The sequence below is a fragment of the Zootoca vivipara genome, chromosome 10 (assembly GCF_963506605.1).
Source record: "Zootoca vivipara chromosome 10, rZooViv1.1, whole genome shotgun sequence".
In the NCBI taxonomy this organism is placed as follows: domain Eukaryota; kingdom Metazoa; phylum Chordata; class Lepidosauria; order Squamata; family Lacertidae; genus Zootoca; species Zootoca vivipara.
The window spans coordinates 23,673,836-23,696,079 of record NC_083285.1 but is presented as its reverse complement, the minus strand read 5'-3'; the positions used below and the strand labels follow the sequence as shown (position 1 = coordinate 23,696,079).

General features: G+C 39.3%; 1 protein-coding gene across 1 annotated transcript in view; it reads left to right on the top strand.

Moving 5' to 3' along the window:
• NELL2 (neural EGFL like 2) overlaps window positions 1-22,244 on the top strand; it is a 113,867-nt gene that overhangs the window by 71,188 nt on the left and 20,435 nt on the right. Inside the window, exons 14-15 of the mRNA XM_035128429.2 lie at window positions 6,784-6,906; window positions 8,914-9,009. Of these exons, the coding sequence (XP_034984320.1) occupies window positions 6,784-6,906; window positions 8,914-9,009 (219 nt within the window). The remainder of the gene's footprint in view (window positions 1-6,783; window positions 6,907-8,913; window positions 9,010-22,244) is intronic.

Sequence of the window (22,244 nt, the reverse complement as noted above, 5' to 3'; positions counted from 1 at the left end):
ATACAGGTAGGTAGCCATGTTGGTCTGACATAGTCGAAGCAAAAAAAAAAAATTCTTCCAGTAGCACCATAGAGACCAACTAAGTTTGTCATTGGTATGAGCTTTCGTGTGCATGCACACTTCTTCAGATACACTGAAACAGAAGTCACCAGACCCTTATGTATAGTCAGAGGGTGGTGGGAATGGGTGATTGGCTGATAGGAGTGGTAAACCTGTTGACCACTGTTAATGACTGCAATTGGTCTTGCAGGAAAAAGCAAGGGGTGAGATGCATTGTGTATAATGAGATAAGAATCCAATGTCTTTATTCAGACCAGGTCTCTCCATGGTTTTAAGCTTGGTAATGAGTTGCAATTCAGCAACTTCTCTTTCCAGTCTGTTTCTGAAAATTTTCTGTAATAAGACAGCTACTTTGAGATCTTGTATAGAATGGGACCTTAGAGTAAGGACAGGCAATAAATTGTAATAATAACAATTGCAGCAGCAGCAGCAGCAACAACAACAACGGCTGCTAACTTGGATGGCTTTAAAACAGGGGTCAGCAAACTTTTTCAGCAGGGGGCCAGTCCACTGACCCTCAGACCTTGTGGGGGACCAGACTATATTTTGGGGGAGAAAAGTGAACAAATTCCTATGCCCCACAAATAACCCAGAGATGCATTTTAAATAAAAGGACACATTCTACTAATGTAAAAACACTGATTCCCAGACTGTCCGTGGGCTGGATTTAGAAGGTGATTGGGCCGGATCTGGCCCCCGGGGCCTTAGTTTGCTTACCCATGCCTTAAAAGAAGGTTAGGCCAATTTACAGTGTATAGGACTATGAGTCCCTTCTGGCCCTGCTGACTATGTTGTATCTCCACAGTTGGAGGCAGTATGCCTCTGAAGAGCAATTACTGGGACTCCCAAGTGGTGAAAGTTCTGTTGCACTCAGGTCTAGCTTGCAAGCCTCCGACTGTCATCTCATTATCCACTGTGAGAACAGGATGTTGGACTATAATGGACCTTTGCTTTAATCCAGTAGGGTGGTTCTTAAGTTCACAGTCACAGGCAAGGCTTATAGACGCTGAGCAACAGGGAGTTAGCTTGTAAAGGTAACCTTTTCACCTGTCAAAAATAGTGGCTGGTTATCTGACCCCAAGGCAAACTCCCGTTTCCACAACTGATTGACCCTGGGTTCCTTTTGAATTCACCAAAATATGCTTTTGAAATAGAGAAATGGTATTGTGTTCCTTAGAGAGGCAATGGCAAAGAGCCTCTTTACTGAGAGTTCCTGATTACAGTGGAACCTCGGGTTGCGGACGTAATCCGTGATGGAGGCATGCCCGCAACCCGCAGCATTCGTAACCTGCAGCGCTGCAACTGTGCACGCGCGTGACACAATTTGGTGCGCATGTGCAAAGCGCGATTGGCGAAACCCGGAAGTAACCCTTTCCGGTACTTCCGGGTTTGCCACGGTCCATAACCTGAAAACGCATAACCTGAAGCATCTGTAACTCGAGGTACCACTGTAGTTCTGAAAAAAGAAAGGAAATAAGTGTGCTTTAGAGGCAACTGAATATATGGAGGGTTGAAGCAGGAAAAGGGTTTACCTAAAGCAGTGGTGAGTAACCTCTGTCTCACAGGGCAAATTTGGCCTTCCTGGCCTCCCCATTTGGCCTGCCATTTGTTGGTGATATATGTTCAGAGGGTGCAAGATTGGATATCTGTATGATAAGCTCTTGGTCCAGTAAATTTTGGGATCAGATCTTACCAATATATACACTTTGTTTTGAAATAATGTCATTGGTCATCTGAACAGCTTTCTCAGAAGTGATGTGGAAAGCACATTAGGTGCATCATTCAAAGTGCATGCCGTAAAGCAATTGCAGGGTGCAGTTTGTATTAGACATTTAATGGAAACACAACCACTTCATTAACTCTGCAGGCTTATTATGTGCTCTATATCATGTGATCCAAATAGGCTGTCAACAAGCATTACATTTTAAGCAGCTTAAATTTAAATGTGATCTTTGCTTTAAATTTAGACAATGCCTTCAGGAATCCATATGATCACTCAGTGATAAAACTAATTATTTCTTCATGTAAGCATCGAAATATCCCTATATGTGGCAGAAATTTAAATCAGCCCTTTGCTCGTTGTCCCCATCTATCCCTGAATTAGCAATACCTTAAGTGTGACTCTGTTAGGAACATGATATATTGTAATAATATAGTAGTAAAAGCACCGTGCACCCAATAATTTCGGTCTGGAAAACAATGTTGGCTATTTTTGTGGCAATAAAGCTATTGCATCTGACTGTCTACTCAACCTGAAATCTTTAAGAAAGCATCTTCCTCCTGAGAATTCCATTACAGCAGTATAGTAAAAAATGGATGGGCTCCCTTCCCAGAGCACTGCAGCATTAAAAAAAAAAAGAGTGTCTTCTCTCTTTCCCCTCTCTGTTGCATTATTTAGCTGTTAGAGTGGTTGCTTCGATGGTGTTGTATATTTTGAGGAAAATTCCATTTTAAAAACTGTGAATGACTAACCCTTTTTATGCCAAGGCTGAGAATCACTGAAAAACGTATGATTTCTTAGGAGGAAATAAACCATGCTTGATCTTCTTGAAAGCTGTAGTTCATAGGAAACAATTTAGGCAAAAGTTCTATTTCCATGCATTTAACTAAAGGTCAAGCTAGATGTGTGCATTAGTTCCCAACCCCTGTGTTTAGCCCAAATCAATAACACAGAAGCAATGTTTTGTCCAGTTATGTTGGAAGAATTTCACTTAGTGCAAGGATGTGGACAAAGTACATAGATAGGTACAGGCAGACACTTGCATTTCCGACCCATAGCCCTGATAAATTGTCCAGGCACATAGTACTGAAAGCTGGCCGAGTTATTTAGGCATCCAAGGCAGGGAATCACCTTGCCTAATGGTAGGGCCAGCTCTGTCTGCTTATCTAAAAAAAGCTTCACCTGTTTAATTAATGCACATTTGGCAGTTAGATGCACGGCAGCGAGGAAAATGTAAAAGCTGGAAGTGAGTAGTTTTGATTGCTTCAGGACATAGTCCTATGCATGCTTACCAAGAAGAACATAGCTTTGGCTACTCCAGCATAACCCTGTGAATGCTGGCTTAGAAGGAAGCCCCCTGCAATATTCAATGGCTGTTACTCCCAAGCAAGTGTGCATAAGATTTCAGCCTTCCTCCCGGATAAATAAGTTTAGAATTGCAGCCTACTAGGAAGCAAGTCTAAATTAATTCAGTGAGACTTACTTCCAAGAAAGCATATGCCAACTAGTTTTGTAATCTTCTCATTTGTTGGTAAGATCCCTCCTGTCCCCTGTAAAAAGTGCATCCTGTTGGTCCCAGACAACCACGAAGACTTCTCAGTTTGTTCTTTAAGCCAGTGAATGATTGTTGGGGCATAGCAGCCCAGTGCTGAATGGAAGTCACCTTAAATCTCACACTATTTGCTCTCCTAAGCAAGCCATAAAGACAAAAACAAGGACAGTGAAAGGTAGGGGAGGAGTGTCATTGGTCTTTAATCCACCACATCTCATTTTCATACACATCCCCCTCTTCTGATGTTTGTAGTGGAGATGGAGGACAATATTTCAATGCAGAGCGACAGGAATGAAAATGCCTTTAACAAAATAGCCTTTCCCTTTTTACCTTGGACACCACAGTGAACCACCTGCACTCCTTGCCTCATTTCCAATTTTACTTCTTTACTTACAATGCTTTTTTTTCTCCAGGCAGGAAATTCCATAATTAAAGTGCATCCACAAAAAAGGCCCTGTGTCTGGTACTCACCAAACAAGTCTGATGTAAAGGGAGAACAGAGCCTGGGATGACGACCTTATAGGTTAGGGAAGTTCATATGGGCAAAGGTGCCCCTTTGAATTACCTCTAAATTTGGGCAAAGGAGGTTCTTTTAAGATTATGATCATTGTGGGCAGAAGCTTATAAATTTGGCCTTTCCTGAGTTGCCATGGTCCAGTAATGATAGGATTACAGCTCCCCAGGCACCCGGGGGTGGAAGAGAACAGCTGAGAATTAAATCAGCTGAGCTTAAAATATGATTGAATTTTAAAGCTGCCATTTCTAGCTCAAGGCCTTTGCCTTGTAATAAATATATTAAAGACCACCTGCAATTCTGTCCTCCTCCATGTCTTTGCACATCTAAACAAGACAGCATGGCAAGGGAAGAAAAGGTAACAGAATTACACCAGACCAACTAGTCCACTGAATGGGATAAATTACATGAAAAGAGAACCCAGATAGATTTCAATAACCTTAAGATGATGATAAAAAGTAGCCAAGCCTATCTGTTTAATTCTGTAGCATAGCCAATGTCCATCGCCATCATTGTCAAAGTTGTGACTTCTCTTTCTTTCCTAATAGCTTGATCCTATGTAAATACTTCTTTTTCCTGCACAGAGGTAGCCTGTGAAATTCATGGCTGCTGGTGGTCACCAAGTCATATAGTGAAACAAGATTATTGAGGTAGCGAGGTAATTTTATGAATAATAATATAGTTATTTGTGCTGAGGTGAAAGTAATTAAACTGTGTACTTCAGGAATCAAAAACAGCAGTTATTCAATATAGTTTGCTTGAAGACTAAATAAAGGCTTGCAAGACTAAATGTTCTGACCATATCATTATGATCTGAAGCAGATGAAAATGAAGCAGTTGCACAATGACCCACTTCAGACAACCTATTCTAATTTTCCAAACTATAGTTTGGACCATTGAGAACTTACTGCATGAGAACTTACTTTCCCTGCCTCCTCCTCTGGAAAATTTCTAGCTTCATTTTCTTGTTGGTTATAAGCATAGTTTCCTGTGATATCAAAATCAGCCAAAACTATGTAACTAGGATTGCCTCAAAACCATGGTTTGCAAAACCAACCCATACATAATTTCAAGTTATGTGTTGGGGGAATCATCTCAGCTGAGCCACTCAGTGCTACAAAGTCGTGAACCACGACCCAAAAAGAGGTGCAACTTCCATACTGCAAATTGATGAGATATTTGCATACATCATAAAGTTTTAACTATTAATCAAAACCCATTTCAAACTTGCTTGCTTCAGATCATTCTTTCCATAATAATCATAACCATAATCATAATTTATTATTTATACCCCGCCCATCTGGCTGGGTTTCCCCAGCCACTCTGGGCGGCTTCCAACCGAATATTAAAAACCATATCTACCAAACAGCCAAGGAGCCTCTGGTACATTTGTCATATAATCCTTGCACATTGTAGACAATTTGGGGGCACATTTCCAGGTCCATAGTTCACAAAAAGTGGTTGCCAGGGGCTTTATTGGACTTGAATTTTGCCCTGCAGTGTATATCCTAGTACACCCTCCACACCCTGTGGCAGCACACTGCAGGAAAAGACAAATAGCAGTAGGCAAGCTGTCTTTTAATGAAGTTTGTCTGCTATAACTGATCTTTTCTTTCAAGTACCTCTGATAAGCTTCAGAGGAACTCCAGGGTTCCCTGAAACACAGTTTGAAAACTACCAATCGAAAGCATCAAAAGAGGCAGATGTGATGTATCTCAAGTATCTGAAATTATATTTCTAAAAAGAAAAGGTGTCTAGCTAGCACCTAGGCAGTAACCTGAAGTTCAAATGGGTGTGCAGTCCTAAACTGGTTAGCCTTGCTTAAAGGACTAGCTCCACAAAATTACTGCTTTATTCCCATAAGCTTAGAAAATGAGTGACTATAGTTCAAGGGACCCGGGGAAGGTTTCAGAAGAATTAGTGTTAAATTCAGGAGTTCTTGACTTCAGTCTCTGTAGTTAAATGGGACAGAAATAAGGAAGCATGGTAGCAATAAGCAGAGTGAGCATAGAACTCTGGACATTTTGATGGACAAGATTCTGAGAAATGTTTGTTGAGCAATTGTTCTGTGATGCTTAGAGGGCCAAATTCGGACCTGGGGAGGCTCAGGTGCAAATTCCAGCTCAGCCACAAAGTTTCTTGGATGATTTTAGGCCTCCCACTCTTTCTGGGCCTAAACCTCACAGGGTTGTTGTGAGAGTAAAATGGGTGACATGTATTGAACTCTTTGAAGAAAAGGCATGGTAAAACTCTTAATAAAAATAAAATAAAATGCTGGTTTAGTTCTATGCATCATTCACTGTATGAAACTTTAAATTATATCGATCTTCTCACAAAACATTTATTTCTGCCATTTCAGAATTGTATGTGAGAGGGGAAGCACAATTATTAAGATTGCGGAGAACTTCTGTTATTTTTATTACATTGATTTGTGGAGACAATGATGGCAAAACTCCCACTGATTTAATGGCTTTGGACTGTGTAATCTGTTTTGAATGCCCACAAGAGAGTTATACCACATTATTGTTATTGTTTTGTTGTTGTTATACATTGCTTTCCCCCCCCCGACTGGACTAAAGACAGCTTACAGATTAAAATAAGGACTGCTAAAAAGAATTAGGCAAACAACAACATTTAAAACAATTAAACATTGATAGAAATAAAACTATATACATACATAAATTATATTAAAACCATACCAGTAATTAAAATAAAAACAGCACAGTGCCACCCCTTTCATTAAAAGCAGTCAGTTCCCCAAAACCTGTTGGAAATTCCCACTGTTTCAGCACCCAAGCTTTGAAACAAAATATCAATTTTATTTCCTACAAAGCTTTTTGAGTAAATAAGCATGAACCACTCCTACAACTTTCAACTTCTTAGCATCTGAAATATAGCTGTTGTTGCTGTTCTAAATAGCATTGTTTCACCTTCTAGAACACGATGAATGTCTCACAAACCAACACAGCTGTGACGAAAATGCACTCTGCTTCAATACTGTGGGAGGACATAACTGTGTTTGCAAGCCAGGTTTTACTGGAAATGGCACTGTATGCAAAGGTAAGGTATCAGAACAAAAACCAAATTGTTTATTGTCTTGCTGGATTTTACCTTTTCATTGTTAAATGCTAAAGCTGCCTTTGTACCTGGAAGATGAATAATTCAGGCAGAACCAATAGAGACCCAGTCAATTCATTTTAGCATATGCTCTTCTTATAAATAATGTGCTGCTTCACACCAGACAAAGCAGTGATGTTATGTTTACCACCAAACGCAGTGGAGAATTGTGAGTAATTACAACTCCCTGGAATATGCATTGATGTAAAACATTCAATGATAAATGCACTGCTAGTATGTTGTGTCAATATCTGCTTTGTATAATATACCGGTAAGTGCTTGTATTTCATATAATCATAGAATTTGTAGAGTTGGGAGGGACCATGAGGTTCCTAGCCCAGGCTTCATCAACCTTGGCCCTCCAAATGTTTTTGGCCTACAACTCCCATGATCCCTGGCTAGCAGGACCAGTGGTCAGGGATGATGGGAATTGTAGTCCAACATGGGTTTGAACCCACAACCCTGAGATTAAGAGACTCGTGTTCTACCATCTGAGCTATCTCAGCTGTCGTTCCTTGGTTTTCTTTTGCCCAGAATGTTGGAGAGGTTGTGATGGACAGGCTCTGGGTCAGCCTCCTGTTGATCCAGCAACCAGTGAGAGCTGGGGAGACTAACAGCCAATCAGGAGCCAGGGGGCAGGGCGTTAAAGTTGGAAGCTTACAGTTTAATGGCCAGATAGGGAATTGATTCTCAGGGAGGACTAGTTGTTAAGATAGGTGGGCGCTAGCTGCCATTGTGGGCAGATGGGGGTTTGGGCTATTTGAGTGAGGTTAGCTACCGGTAGTCAAGGCAACACAGTTTGAATTCCTCAAGGGGAAGTTGGATGAGTGAAGTGTTGCTGGATAGGAACACAGATAGCCCTTCTAAATGGGAAAAGTCTACCTGAAATTTGGTTTGGAAAAGAGTTCTGTTTAACAATTATCTGCAAAGGGTGTATATCTTAAACTAGGTTTTGTGCATAATTTGTGAAACACTAAACCGTCATAGGGTGAAATTAAATAAACCCTTAGTTTTGTTCCAGAAGTCCCTCCTTATACTTTGAACTTCTGGGTGGGGAGTGAATAGACTTTGGGTCATCTTTACATAAGTTTAATACCTTGCAACTCTTTAATCTTAAAGAGACCCCTCCTCTGTGAATAGCAGAAAGAGTTTTATCCATCAGCACACCCACAAAATCAGTCATGTTGCCCAGCCCCCATCTTCTGCCCCCGTCTGTCAGAGAGGCAAGCAAACTTTGTTATCGGCTGAGTTTTAGAAACTTCCAAAGTCTGTAATTGAAGGCCTTCGCTTCCTGCCAAGGGGGTGACAGTCATTAGCTGAATAAGCATTCATGCAACATTTTAAAACCCACCAAACATGGACAGAGCCATTTGTATGGGTCTGGCTCCTGCTCTTCTAGCAGGATGTCAATTTTCTTGAGAAGATTGCAGTAAATGACCCCCCAATATGTTTTTGAGCCTTAAAATGTCAAAGCACCATTGAATGAAGGCTGTGCATCCATGGAAAAGGGCCTTTCATAGCACTCCTGCAAAGTTCAAAGAAGACCTCAGGCTGAAATAATTAAGCCCATCAGATTTATCACTGGCAATGTGACAAGCATCACATTAGACACTTCCCAACTTTTTAAGATCATGGATCAAAACATGATGGGCTGGAAGGCTACAGTGTCTAATGCATGAGAGTGAGGCTCAAAATCATTGCTCAAAATCCTTGCTAGTCAGGCATGTAGGAAAGTACCTTTGCCTTTGGACTCAATACAATTGAAGGCTACCACATTAATTTAAAACATTCACCGTGTGTTAATTTAAGATATTTACAGTGCTTTCATTTTTTGGTATTTGCAGTTCGTGTCTACTCTCAGGTAAGTGGGTATAAGATTCTTTCCTTAATATTTTGGTTTTTACAATAGTATTGTGGGATCCTTTCATTTTTATTTTTTTATGCTTTCAGCTTTCTGCAAAGACGGTTGTAGAAATGGTGGAGCATGTATCGCTTCCAATGTCTGTGCCTGCCCACAAGGATTCACAGGCCCAAGCTGTGAAACTGGTGAGAAATCCTCTCGTTGACTTGCAAAATCAGTCTTACATCCTTACATGAAGTCATACAAAAAATACTCTTTGCTAACATGTATCTAAAATTAAGTGCAACTGTGGAAGGATAACTAGATCATTTGCTCCATGCTTCCTTTCCGTAAATTCTTCTGCATCAAATGTAGTCATGGAATATGTTTTTTGCATCACTATTTTTGGTACCTAGATTTTGAATTGTTACTGTGTGTATGTGGGCATTATTTTAGTTTTAATTGTGATTGTTTTCAATTGTTGTTACAACCTAGAGTGGAGTTGCACAGATCTTGAATTTATGTTTATCTCAAGTTGAAGCAAATAAGCATCTTTCTGCAGCATAGATATATTGAAATATTATCTAAAGCTAGGTAATGACAATATTAGTAATGCAGAGAACCATAAGTACATTATATTGTAGCAGTAAGCCCCAGGGCCGTCTCCAGCAGGTTGGGCACCCTGGCGCTGAGGCATGGAGATCGCTCTGGCACCCCTGCCCTCGCAGCGCGCAGCGCGGCTTCCACGTGGCTTCACCGCGAGCGCCTCCCCTGCCGGCCCAGCGCCCTGGCGCCCCCGCACCCCCGGGACTGCACCTAGAGCTGGGCCTGGTAAGCCCCGCTGAGTTCATTAGAAATTATTTCTATCTTATGGCTATGATCAAATCAAACTACATATGTGTGGCTTACAGTGTACTGGGGCAACAAGAGGGAAAGCCTGGGTTTTGAAATTTATGCAAAAAGCTTTCCAATTGTTTAGTTTTTATTTGTATAACCCTGTTTGTCCATGTCTACTTTCACATGCATGCTGAAAGTTACATAGATTACAGGACTATCCATGAGCAGAAAGCTTTATATATATATAAGATTTGCATTCCATCTCTGATTGAAAAATGAAAATATAAATTTAGCATTTTGCCTAAAATCTGAAAATTGCCTTGAGTTCTGTCAGAACTGCCTCTCCAAGGTTCATATGATCTTACTTTGGTTGCCATTCTAATGCCAGGGAATGTATTCAAACTTCAGTGTAGTTCAATTTTCCTTGTAAACAATCTTACCTGTTCAGTCATAAACTAAACAGTATTTGTACAAAACATCTGGAAGGAAGATGCTATAAAGAAATACAGGATAACCAAGCCATAGTTCTATCAAAAAGATTTTCTTTTCTTTTTTTATATTTTTTATTGAACATTTTTTCAACAAACATACAACAAACATACAAAATACAAAATACAAAAACATATCAAAAACATCAAAATACAAAATACAAAAATATAACAGAAAAATATATCATTTCTCATCCATTATAATACTCATTGTCTTCAGGCTTCCCCAATTCCCTACTATCTGTTTTCCATTTTTTTAAACTTCTATAGCAGTTTCTAAATTATCTTCCTTCCCATCATGCAATCCCTTTAAAACTTCTAAGTTAATTCATCTTCATATCATTTACCCTAATTTCAAACTTTAAATCTTCTATTGTTTCCCTAATGCCTTAACCTCTTTACTTTCCTGGATTTTCAAACTCTAATTATCGAATACATTCCCTATATACATTTTAAATTTCTTCCAGTCCTTTGAAACTTTGTCATTAGTCTGGTCCCGGAGTCTTCCTGTCAATTCTGCCAATTCCATATAGTCCAATTTCGATTTTTCTGATTGGAATCCTAATTTTTTGTCTAACTTAAATACCTCATTTATCTGCACATACTGAAACCAGTCACTCAACCTATCTTTCAATTGTTCGTATGGTCTTAACTTAAGGTGGTTTCCCACTTCCATCAAGATATCTTTGTACTTCAACCTATTCTCATCCATATTTGTCCTTTTAGGTTTCTTTGCCTCAAGAGGTGAGATCCACCTAGGAGTTCTCCTTTCCAACAAATCCTTATATCTCATCCAGACATTAAACAATGATTTCCTGATTATATGGTTTTTAAAACCTTTATGCAATTTCACTTTATCATACCATAAATATGCATGCCAACCAAATGCGTTATCATGACCCTCTAAATCCAACAAATCATCATTATCTAACAAAAACCAATCTTTCAACCAACAAAAGGCAGCAGCTTCAAAGTAAATCTTTAAGTCCGGCAGGGAAAATCCTCCTCTTTCTTTAACATCAGTCAAAAGTTTATATTTAATTCTTGGTTTCTTCCCCTGCCAGACAAATTTAGACAATATCTTCTGCCATTCTTGAAAGCATTTCATTTTATCAACTATCGGTAGGGCCTGAAATAAAAACAACATTCTCGGCAAAACATTCATTTTAACAGTTGCTATTCTACCCATTAAAGACAATTTTAACCTCGTCCATACTTCCAAATCTCTCTGGATTTCTTTCCATAATTTCTCATAATTGTCTTTATACAAATTCAAATTTTTTGACGTCATATTAACTCCTAGATATTTCACCTTTTTTACACACTTCAGTCCTGTGCATTCCTCTATATTCTGTCTCTCTTGTAGTGTCAGATTTTTATCCAATACTTTAGTTTTCCCTTTATTCAGCTTAAAACCCGCCACACTGCCAAACTCTTGAATTATCTGCAGTGCTCTCACTGCACTCTGTTCGGGATTCTGCAAAGTCAATACTAAATCATCTGCAAAGGCCTTTAACTTATATTGTTTCGAACCCACTGTAATCCCTTTGACACCTTCATCGCTCCTTATCATATTCAACAAAACCTCTAGTACAGAAATGAATAACAGGGGGGAGAGTGGGCACCCTTGTCTTGTTCCTTTCTCAATTCTTATCTCATCTGATACCACATTATTTACAATAATCTTCGCTCTTTGCTCAGAATAGATACCATTAAGCCCATTAACAAAATTTTGGCCAACCTCCATTTTTTCAAAATTTCTTTTCATAAAATTCCAAGAAATATTATCAAAGGCTTTTTCGGCGTCCACAAAAATTAACATTGCTTTGGTGTTTATTTTCACTTCCAGTCTCTCCAAAATGTCTATTATAAATCTTACATTGTCCTTCATATGTCTTCCAGGCAGGAATCCTGCCTGGTCTTTATGAATTAAGTCTTTCAACACCCTTTTCAATCTTAACGCCAAGATACTAGCAAATATCTTGTAGTCCACATTTAATAAGGAGATTGGTCTATAATTCTTAACCTGAGTCTTATCCACATCCGGTTTTGGTATCAGAGAAATAAAAGCTTCTTTCCAAGTCTCTGGTGCTTTGCCCCCCCCCTAAAATCTCATTTGCTACCTCCATTAATGGTTGTATCAACCAGTTTTTTACTATCAAAAAGATTTTCAAACAGATGTCAGGTCTCTGTGTGGTGTTATCAAGCTCTAAACAGCAATAGTCCACTGAGAAGTGAAAAATAATCCTGTTGTTCTTAGGTAGAAACCTCCATTGTAGTAACAGTTTCATTTAGAAAGAATACATCTTTCTCTGCAAATGGATGGGGCTATTTTCACGCATTACTTGGGGGCAAATAATGCATATAGGTTTGTTTCGCTTTGGGCGGTATCCAGTGGTGTCACTCAGCTGATGGCAAGGCTTCTAAGGATCTCAGGGTGGCATATATGATTCTCTTCCTTCTCATTTAATCCCCCACGACAACCCTGTGAGGTAGGTTAGATTGTGAGGCAGTGACTGGTCCAAGGTCCAAGGTCACCCAGTGAACTTCATGACCAGTAATACAACATTTCTCTGTTTTGTAACTTCATTTGCATACCTGAGGTTTGGAAGATTTAAATTCAACTCAGGTTAGAGGCTTGCCCAGGTAATTGGTATAGATTAGATCTCTCTAGAGTTACGTGTCACATTCTGTGGAAGCTAAACATTTTGCATGTGTGACTGCTGCTCTTCACTGCAACTTTAAATTAATTTGTTCAGGTGCACTGGCCATGATAATAGAAAGATTTAGATTATGACTGTCCCTAGGGGAGCTTGCATAAAATCCTTTTAATTCCGGTACTCGTGGTTTCTTAGAGAAATAGTTTTACTAGTACTTAGAATATAATTTATTCTCAAAACTGCTACAAAGCTTGTTAAGTGTGCTGATACTGCTAAAGCTGCTGGAGTATTTAGCACTTCAGATTTACTGCAGTGTTCAGATAACAGTAGTCACAATGAACTCATACCCAGTTGATTTGTAAGATAGCTAACTGGATTTGGTCTGAGCAATTATATATGACTCCAGGTGACCCTACCAAATTTTAATCAAGAAAGTTTGTCCACTTTTTCCCTCAAGTCTCAGGAGAGAAGTAAAGCTTCATTTTCCTTTCTCTGGTTTCTTTTCATTTCTTTCTTTGCCCATCCCATTGAATGGGTAGCCAAGTAGCACAAGGACAAGAACTTGCCTCTTTGTGCTTCATCCCTGGCAAGGCAATTAACAGGTTCCCGATAGGTTGCTGATCAGCCCTCAACAAATATGTGGATATATCAGCCTTATACCTGGCACTGCACAGGAATTCTAAGAAACCCAAATGTCAGAGCAGTTTTGAAAGGTTCAGCCCAACATCTTGATTCAAAATGGACTCCAACTGTATCCAGTCTGAGACAAAAACCAGCTCGGTGGTGTCAGAAACCATTATGCAAAGTTTGGTTATGACATATTGAGCAAACAACTTTCTGAAGTATATAGCAGATACAATCTAAAGAAAGAGGGAATATAACTGAAGGATCTTTTACATTCCCTGTGCATTCTAGCCCTATTTCCATAAATCAATCTTTTGCCCTCCTTTAATTAGTATTCAGGATGAATGTCTGTTTCTACAGATGTAAAGATAAAATAGGTCACCATTAAAGTTTGTACTTTTCACTAAGTAAGAAGTGTGCCAGGATTTAATAAGTCAGACTGGGGTCAATTTCCCTAGTTTCTTTTATGCCATAAAGAAATGCATTGCGGCTAATTTTTTTCCTAGCAACTTAAATGTTATACAAAATAGAATTTTCCTGTCAAGTTAATCACGCAGCTCGGAAAGCACTTTGAGGAGTCTGAAAGAGAGAAGAAAATTGCTTAGTCTCTGCTCAGGCTAAGGTTCTGTTTCTTTTATTTTATGCTTTTATTTTATATTTTAGTCAAGGGGTCCCCTGCACTTCTACAGGAAAGATACCTAAACATGTGTCAATAGTAGTTCACAATTATTGTCTTGTTTTGGTAGCTAGCCATTATTTCTTTGCTCATTTGCGTTAGGGGATGTAGAGGGCAAGAAACTGCTGCTCATTGAAGAGATTACCTTCTTCAAACTCTGCAAAAAAAAAAATCCTACTTACTAGACAGCCAGGGGGACTGGCCCCGGTGAGCTGGCAAGTTGATTTGTGGATCTCTGGGTATAGTACCACAAAGGACCAATTTGTGTGACCAAAATGGAAGCTTTGCAGAGCAGCAGCCTCTACAAAGAAAATGAATGCGTGTTGCAGCTTGGGTTGTCTCCTTACTTGGCCACTGCAACCTTCTCCTCTGTAGCCTTTCATTATTTCTTTATCGCTAATATTACATCTCCATTCACAACTCTGCTACCCAAAAAGGTCCTTCTTCCTTCTTATTACTGAGATGACATGCAGCCCCGTCTTTAATACCTACACTGGTACCCTCTCTACTCACAGTGTCAGCACAAGCTCTTCATCCTTCAGAGCTTTTCTCCATCCTCTTAACTAAACTTCAGTATGTGGAATTGAAATGAACATAGAATAATTCAGTGCAGTCTTATGTGCATCTACCCACTGGGTTAAACGAGACATATTCCAAGGTAAGTGTGCATAGGATTGCATCTGATACTTGAAGGTCCTATAGTCCCACCCCATGCATTTCTTCCTCTCTTTACTCCCTGCCCTTGATGTATTGCCTGCTTATATATGGTTCTTATAACTATATCCAGTTTTATGTTTTATTTTGGGGGTTTTCTTATTATTATTATACATTTTTTCTGGACTCCCTTGGGAGGAAGAGCAATTCACAAATGCAATAAATAAATAAATCCATTGTGTTGAATTGCAGACTGCAAGCTCCAAGGGGTAGTAGATGTCTGCCTTCTTTTTTTTTTATTCTATAAAGCACCCTGAACACTGATTGTGTGCTGCATAAATAACAAAATAATTTGGGGGTTTCCTGAATATATATCTTGCTTTGGTTTTACTAAGAGATCTTTGAAATGAAAAAGGTTTGATTCTTTTCACTTCAGGATACAATGCTGATGTATAGAGGAGTGGCCCGGAGAGACTGTCATCACTACCTTATCATTTTGAGTCAGCCCCCTTTGCTCTGTCAATACATTGTGTCCCATTCTATGTCACAAACGTGTGTGACCCTACACAAGGCTAGGGAGAGAAGGAGAACAGAACTCTCTTTATTTCTTATGGCAGTCCTTCTTTGCAGAGGTGCTGTGCTTGGGTGGACTGGATCAAATCCATAGTTCTTAAATTTATAGTGTGGCATAAATAAAACATGAATATGAAGATTCAGCAATACATTATAAATATAATTTCTTTCCACATATGAAGAGAATAAAGAATGACCTTCATTACTCACTCCAAGCTCTTTCCTTTATGAATTATGGTCCATTATATTATTATAGGAAGTAAAGTGAATAATGACAACAGCCAATTCCCCTCCCCCCACCCTTTTATTATCCCTTTCCCTGTGTTCATTTTAGAGGTGGCAACAGTGTTCATATTTAGTACTAGTTACAGGTAGGTAGCCATGTTGGTCTGACGTAGCTGAAACAAAATAAAAAAATTCCTTCCAGCAGCACCTTAGAGACCAGCTAAGTTTGTCATTGGTATGAGCTTTCGTGTGCATGCACAGTTCTGGGGAACTGAAGAAGTGTGCATGCACATGAAAGCTCATACCAATGACAAACTTAGCTGGTCTCTAAGGTGCTGCTGGAAGGAATTTTTTTAAAATCGTATTTAGTACAATATACATATGGTCTACTTTCGCCCTAAGCCTGTATTCTTTGAAGGATCGCAACTGTTGCAGATCACATGCATAAGGGACAGAAAGCCATTCCATACTCTGCCTTCCATTGGGCAGATGGGAAGGTGTATTTCATTGGCCTTGCAAGGCTGGTGCCTATACATCCATGAACTCAAGCACTAGGCATGTGCAACATCATGACAAGGCTAGGAGCTTGGACTACATATATCCAGTTTTTACTTTTCATCCTAAGCCTTGGTAAACCATGTGTCACACATGGTAAGCCATGTGTGACTCTGTAGGACTCCATAACGAACAAGGGTTATCTTGAGGTGTTTGTGGTTTTGGAAATGTTAATTTAATATACATGCAGAAATTGATTTAAGTTAAATAGTAAATATATTGTAACGACAGCCTTGGCTATGTATACCTGAAGGAGCATCTTTCTGATAGTATCAGGAAGTTAGATGCACCATTATAATCATAATAAATTTTCTATTTTTCATATATTTCAAAACTATGAAGGTCATAGGAAAACCAGTTTAATTTTAGAGGATGAGTTAAGAGAGAGGCACAGAAAGTAGATGTATCGAAAGATTCTGTCGGAGTCAGTATCTAAATATAGTAATACAGTATTTTCAATTAGCCTGTCTCTTTAATGGGCAGTGACATAGCCAAAGGCACACATCCTAGAAGACAAAAAATATATTTCCCCTTTTTAAAGTATTCAAGCATGCACTCAATTCATCATGCCTAATTGGGTCCTGTGAATTATCATCTTCAATTGTTGCAAGTGTCATACCTTTTGATGCTATTGGCTGCCTAATGAGAAACTATCGTAGCCTCGGTTGTCGGTAGGGTCTGTGATTGATCAATTTCTGACAACAAAGAAATGTTAACAAGGCCACATGGTGAAGCATTCACTGGAAAAAAACCCACACCTTTCATAATGTTTCTATCTAATTTTGGAGCACTGCCACTGCCACACATGAAATAACAACACGACTGAATTTTCTTTCGCTGGCATTTAGCAGGACTTATAGGGGTGTGCAGAAAAATCAATGGGGGATCAGGAGTGTGGGAAATTACATACTTGAAGAATTAATGAACTATAATTCCATACTACATTCTCAATCACATTTTGCTTCCTTCTCATTAATGGAACTAAATTAGTTTTCCATGAACAGGGTACTTTTTAAAAAAAACCCAACCAAAATACCACAGCCGTGCTCTTGCAAAGGATACAAAAAGCCCTGATATGTCGTAGGAATAAATTTGCTCTTTCACACAACATGACAGCAGAAATATTGCATTGAAGAACTGCATTAATTCAACCTGTTGAAACAGTTCGGAAATGGATTTGCTGTAACCAATTTCCTCCTCTTTGTGAGAGATTAATACTTTAAAATAATTCATGTAACATTTTTGCTGGGTTCTCACTTTCAGCATTACAGGAGCAGAATATCCTCTACTCTTCAGAGGAAAAATGGGCAAATTTGTCATACACCGGGCCAGTCCCCACCCCCACAAATGAGTAATTACTGAGCATTTATTAGTTATAACATATTCTAGGTATGGAATGTCTTCCATAGAAATGCTTGTTGTCTAAGATGTTGCCAATTTGGCACCAAGTAAAGACCTAGTTTTGTCCTATTAACTATGTTTTGGCTTTTTAAATAGTGAATTACCTTGATACAAAATGTGATAGTTTGGGCACCGTTTACTGTTTTGCCAGACCAGATCAGCTGGTAAAATGGAACCTTGCTTGCTTTATCTATTTCTGTTCCTCTGCAAGATGCTTGTGCTGTGTGTTGTTGTGCTATGTAGGAAACCAAAAGACTGATAGCTTGTTTAAACATTGAAATAGCTGCCATATATCAGAATACTTCCAGGCTGTTATGTCTCCCAAATGGGGTCTAAGATCCATGCACAATCTCAAATAAAATATGTGACTGAGGACTGTGGTGTGCTCGAGTATGCTAAAACTGTACTGCATGCTCTTTTTGTTTGTTGAATATAAAACACTGGTAGGCTTTGCAGCATTAAAATAAAACCTTTTATAGCCATTCCCCAAAAATAGAGCCAAGAAGATATTGATGGATTTTTTTCAGGTAGGTTTGGTCTTGCTAGTAGATACGGAAATGCTCAAGATAGTATACCAAAAGCAGCTTTGAGATACTTCTTGCAACCCTACTAATCTGAAGTAGACATTGATGGTCAACATATAGATTTGTAGCTGAAAAGGTCAGCTCACAGAAGAAGTCCCTGTTTCAACCAAGGTTAGTAACGTTGCAATGTGTGGAGCCTGTTGGTTACAAGTTGTTTGTTTTATTGATTTCAAAAGGATTTAACAATCAAATTTAGGATTATTAGGGCCAAGAAGTTTACTTTTCACATCTGTGGCAAAACATTATGCATGCCTGTGAATAAGTAATCCATTTCCCTCCTTCTCCTATCATAGCATCAAACTGAATGACTAACGTTTTTCTGAAATTCAGCAAGAGTGTGGAATTTGTTTGTCTGGGGGGAAAATCTCAGGGATGTCACCTCCATTTCTGAACTGGATTAGTGCATTCTATTTCTCCATACTATTTCCTGTTCTTTTCCTTCCCTCCTTTCTTGATCAAACCCTTTGTGGTAAAGCACATCTAATTATTAGGTGTATGCACTAAGAATGAAATTTTGCTTGGACTCCCAATTCAGCTGCTTGGAAATAAGCCTGATTTGCTTCTGGAGACATCTGTTTCACCTCAGGTTTGAATGAGAACCTGTGAAGCTTCGTGTCTCCACATTCACTGTCATGGGGAAATAAAAAAGCAGTTTTAATGCCGTTAACTTTTGGTAACATTCAATGGAATTTGTGTGATTAATAGCCCCTGTGGAGTGGATATAAAGCCTGCCAAATTTCAGGTAAATATTTGTAAGGGCATTTTTGCTGGTCACTTTTCTCATTTAGTCTCATTTAGAAGAGAGAGCAGAGTCCATATAACATTTTTCTCACAGAATGGCATGAAAATTGAAGACTTGATAGCCACTCCTGAGGGGGTGAATACTGCTACATTTCGGAAGGGTAGGTGCAGGGGTAGCGTGCAGCCTTTACCATTCTGAGTTGTTGAAAAGGATTGGTAATGACAAATATGTTCTGCCTCCACTGTTGGAGACAGCATGTTTCTGAATGCCAGTTGCTGAGAATCACAAGTGGAGAAAGAGAGGGAAGTTGTGCTTGTTTTCTTCTTGTGAACAAGGCATCTTGTTGCTCACTATGGGAGGCTGGACTTGATGAGCCATTAGCCTGATCCGGCCAGCCATTCTTATCTCCTTGTGATTTACTGTTGTTTTGTGGGCAATTTTCAAGAAAACAACAAACATCAAAGAGGTGCTCTTGATAAAGAAGCCAGTGAATTTTCAGAAGCATTCATGTGGGTATAAGGAATAAGAAAATAGTTCGTGGTTCTTTTCTGTCCAATTGACAATGAGCAAATCCATTCCTTCTGCATCCCTTCCCAGACCACTGTGGTTTACACACACAAAAAGGGAGAGTCCCGGAAAAGCTATTCTCTGTTTAGAAGCTTGAGTTGACAGTCTAAAACTTCACCTCTCATCTTCCTCCTACAATTGCCCTTGTCCTTAAATGGGAAAATGTAACTATTTGAAAAACAACAGTCTGAGCCTGTCCAAGTTCTCTGGGACCTCCAAAGCAGTCCAAATGCTTCAGAAGCAGCCTGATTCAGTTTGGGACACCTCAAAGGATTCCCACTTGATCGCAGGAAAGCCTCATATCTCTCTGAAACTGCTACAGTATTTTTATTTTCAAGTTTTGGGATTCATCAGAATCAAATGCATGCCCCCTGATAATTCTAGTAGTAAATGTTATACTAGACACTAGTATAAATATCTCATGTCTCCCTGAAGACCCTAAGCCGATTCATTTTTAACAAACTCCTGCTGTTAGAATTGGGTCTTCCTGATTCTTTAGGATAAGAACCCAGTCTTGCTTCCCAACTGAGAACAATGACCATAGTCTTATGTACACTTACTAGGAAGTAACACCCATTGATTTTAGAAGGTCTTACTTTTGAATAAAATGAATTAGGGTTGCACTCCTAGGATTGTACTCCTGGTAACTGTCCCAGATGCCCCGGAGACTGGTCCAGAAATGATCTGATTTATCACCGTCACCATCATCAAATGTGCTAATTTCCTAAGCCAATGGAAGGGGCTTGGGAAATGAGGCACACCCACTCACCAGCTCTGCTCCCCTAAAAGGACCAACCACATCCTCTTTGTTTACCTGCAAGCAGGGATGCTGGCAATAGCAGCATCAGAATATTTTTCTTCTCTCCGCCCCACCCCCCTTACTTATTGATGTACTTAAACAGCAGTGGCCTTTGGAACTGCAAGTCTTCTAAAGGGCTACTGCAATAAAGCTACTTCTTGTAGCCTTAGGGAGCCTTTACATCAAAATCTATTGCCATTGCCATGTACTGTCTTGGGGATAAAGGTCTTCTGCAATTTACAGCTGATCAAAACTCAACTTTGGGAGTCCAGAGAGCTATGTTAAATTATTGTTTTAAAAGGTTAATCCTGGCACCACATTCTTCTGAGTAAATAAAGGTCAAACTTTCCACAGCAAATGCTACTCACCATCTCTCCATCTGTGTTTGGGATGAGTAAAAAAAGGAAAGGTTTTCAGTTTTCAGACCAATAAATGCAGTTGCCCGTTTGCAATTGTCCATAATTTTCAGATACATGGAAGTGCAATTTCAATGAGAGTGCCTTGTGTTTTGCTTCTTTATTGAAACATGCTTTCATTCAAGGAAAGCAAAAATAAAAAATGGAATCTAACAGCTTATAAAGGAAAGCATAGAAAGTGATAGGACAGAGGTGTTTGAAATCCAGATTGCTATGGAAATGTATTATGAAAATCTTATTTAAACTTCAGCATCATAAAACCTACTGGTAGAATGATTAAAAAGAGGGGGAAGTACAATATTTGGCTGGCTTGTGGAATGTTTTCCCTTGATGAAGAGAAACATTAATAGTCTGATGACTAACAACACAAGGCCTTATTATTATTATTATTATTATTATTATTATTATTATTAGCTATTACATGATCTAACAGATGGATGTAACTTTATGTCAAGTTGCAATAGGAACTTGCGGAGCTTTGAATGTTGTTGGATTCCAGTTCTAATCAGTCCCAGGCAATATGTCCAATCGTCAGGGATGATGGGAATTGGAGTCCATCCTTGCCCCAATAAAACTTGAAATTGGCTGACGGGGAATGCAGCAGGGCATCTCAGTAGTTGCCTAGCAACTGCTTTGTGCAGTTTTGCTCCAGAGCTAATCAAGAGACCCAATGGGAGACATTTTTGCTGCTGGCCAGAAGCTGTTGTGTAAAAAGTGAAGAAAATGGCTCCTGATTATTAATTGGGAATGACCTTGAGATAAAAAGTGAGAGCACACATTTGGTGAGAAGAAACCCATTGGAACTCCTTTGCTTTGGACCACTAAAAAGAATCTGGCACAAGTTGAGTTGGGAAGGCCAGCTTCACATTTAATTATGTAAAATTGCAAGTGTCTGAAAACATGCCTGCCTTAAGCTGTCATGGCTATTAAATAGGCATGGGATCCATTTAATGACAATTATTGAGTAATAATCTCATACAGTGCCAACTAGTAGAGGCTCCAAAGGATAGTCAGGTAATGAGCTAGACAGATTTTTCATGCCTCTTGCTATAAATTGGCTTCCCAGCAGCATCAAGATTTGCCAGTTTTGACTCATTGCTTTTAAAAGTCACTATCCTCCTGTGAAGAAAGCACATACTTTACACAATACCTCATTGTGTCACAATGTTCTTCACTGGGTCCCCCCCCCCCCCTAGACCGCAGAGGCATATATTCCTATGTTGGAGTCAGCTTTCTAATGTTTAACCAGTTCAGTGTTAAATTGGCCTTCATTAGGAATGTCACTGCTTCTCAGAGCTCAGAGCTGCTAGATAAGCAAAACTTTTCAGTGAGCCCCTAATTAACCATCAAATCACATCACAATATAAATCCACTGGAAAAGGAAAGGAATAATATTCCACTCAAAGAGTAATAGCTCAGACTAATACTAAGCATAGTGTACTATTGTACCATTGTCAAACTACTGGTGTGCTACTCAAAACTCATGAGTCTTCTGTATTGTGGGGTACAGTGATATTAGAATCAGAAAAGAGAGCCATTATGATATAGTGGGTAGTCAGCCCTTCTCAATCTTGGACCCCCAGATGTTGTTAGAGTACAACTCCCATCATTCCTAGCTAGCAGGACCAGTGGTCAGGGAT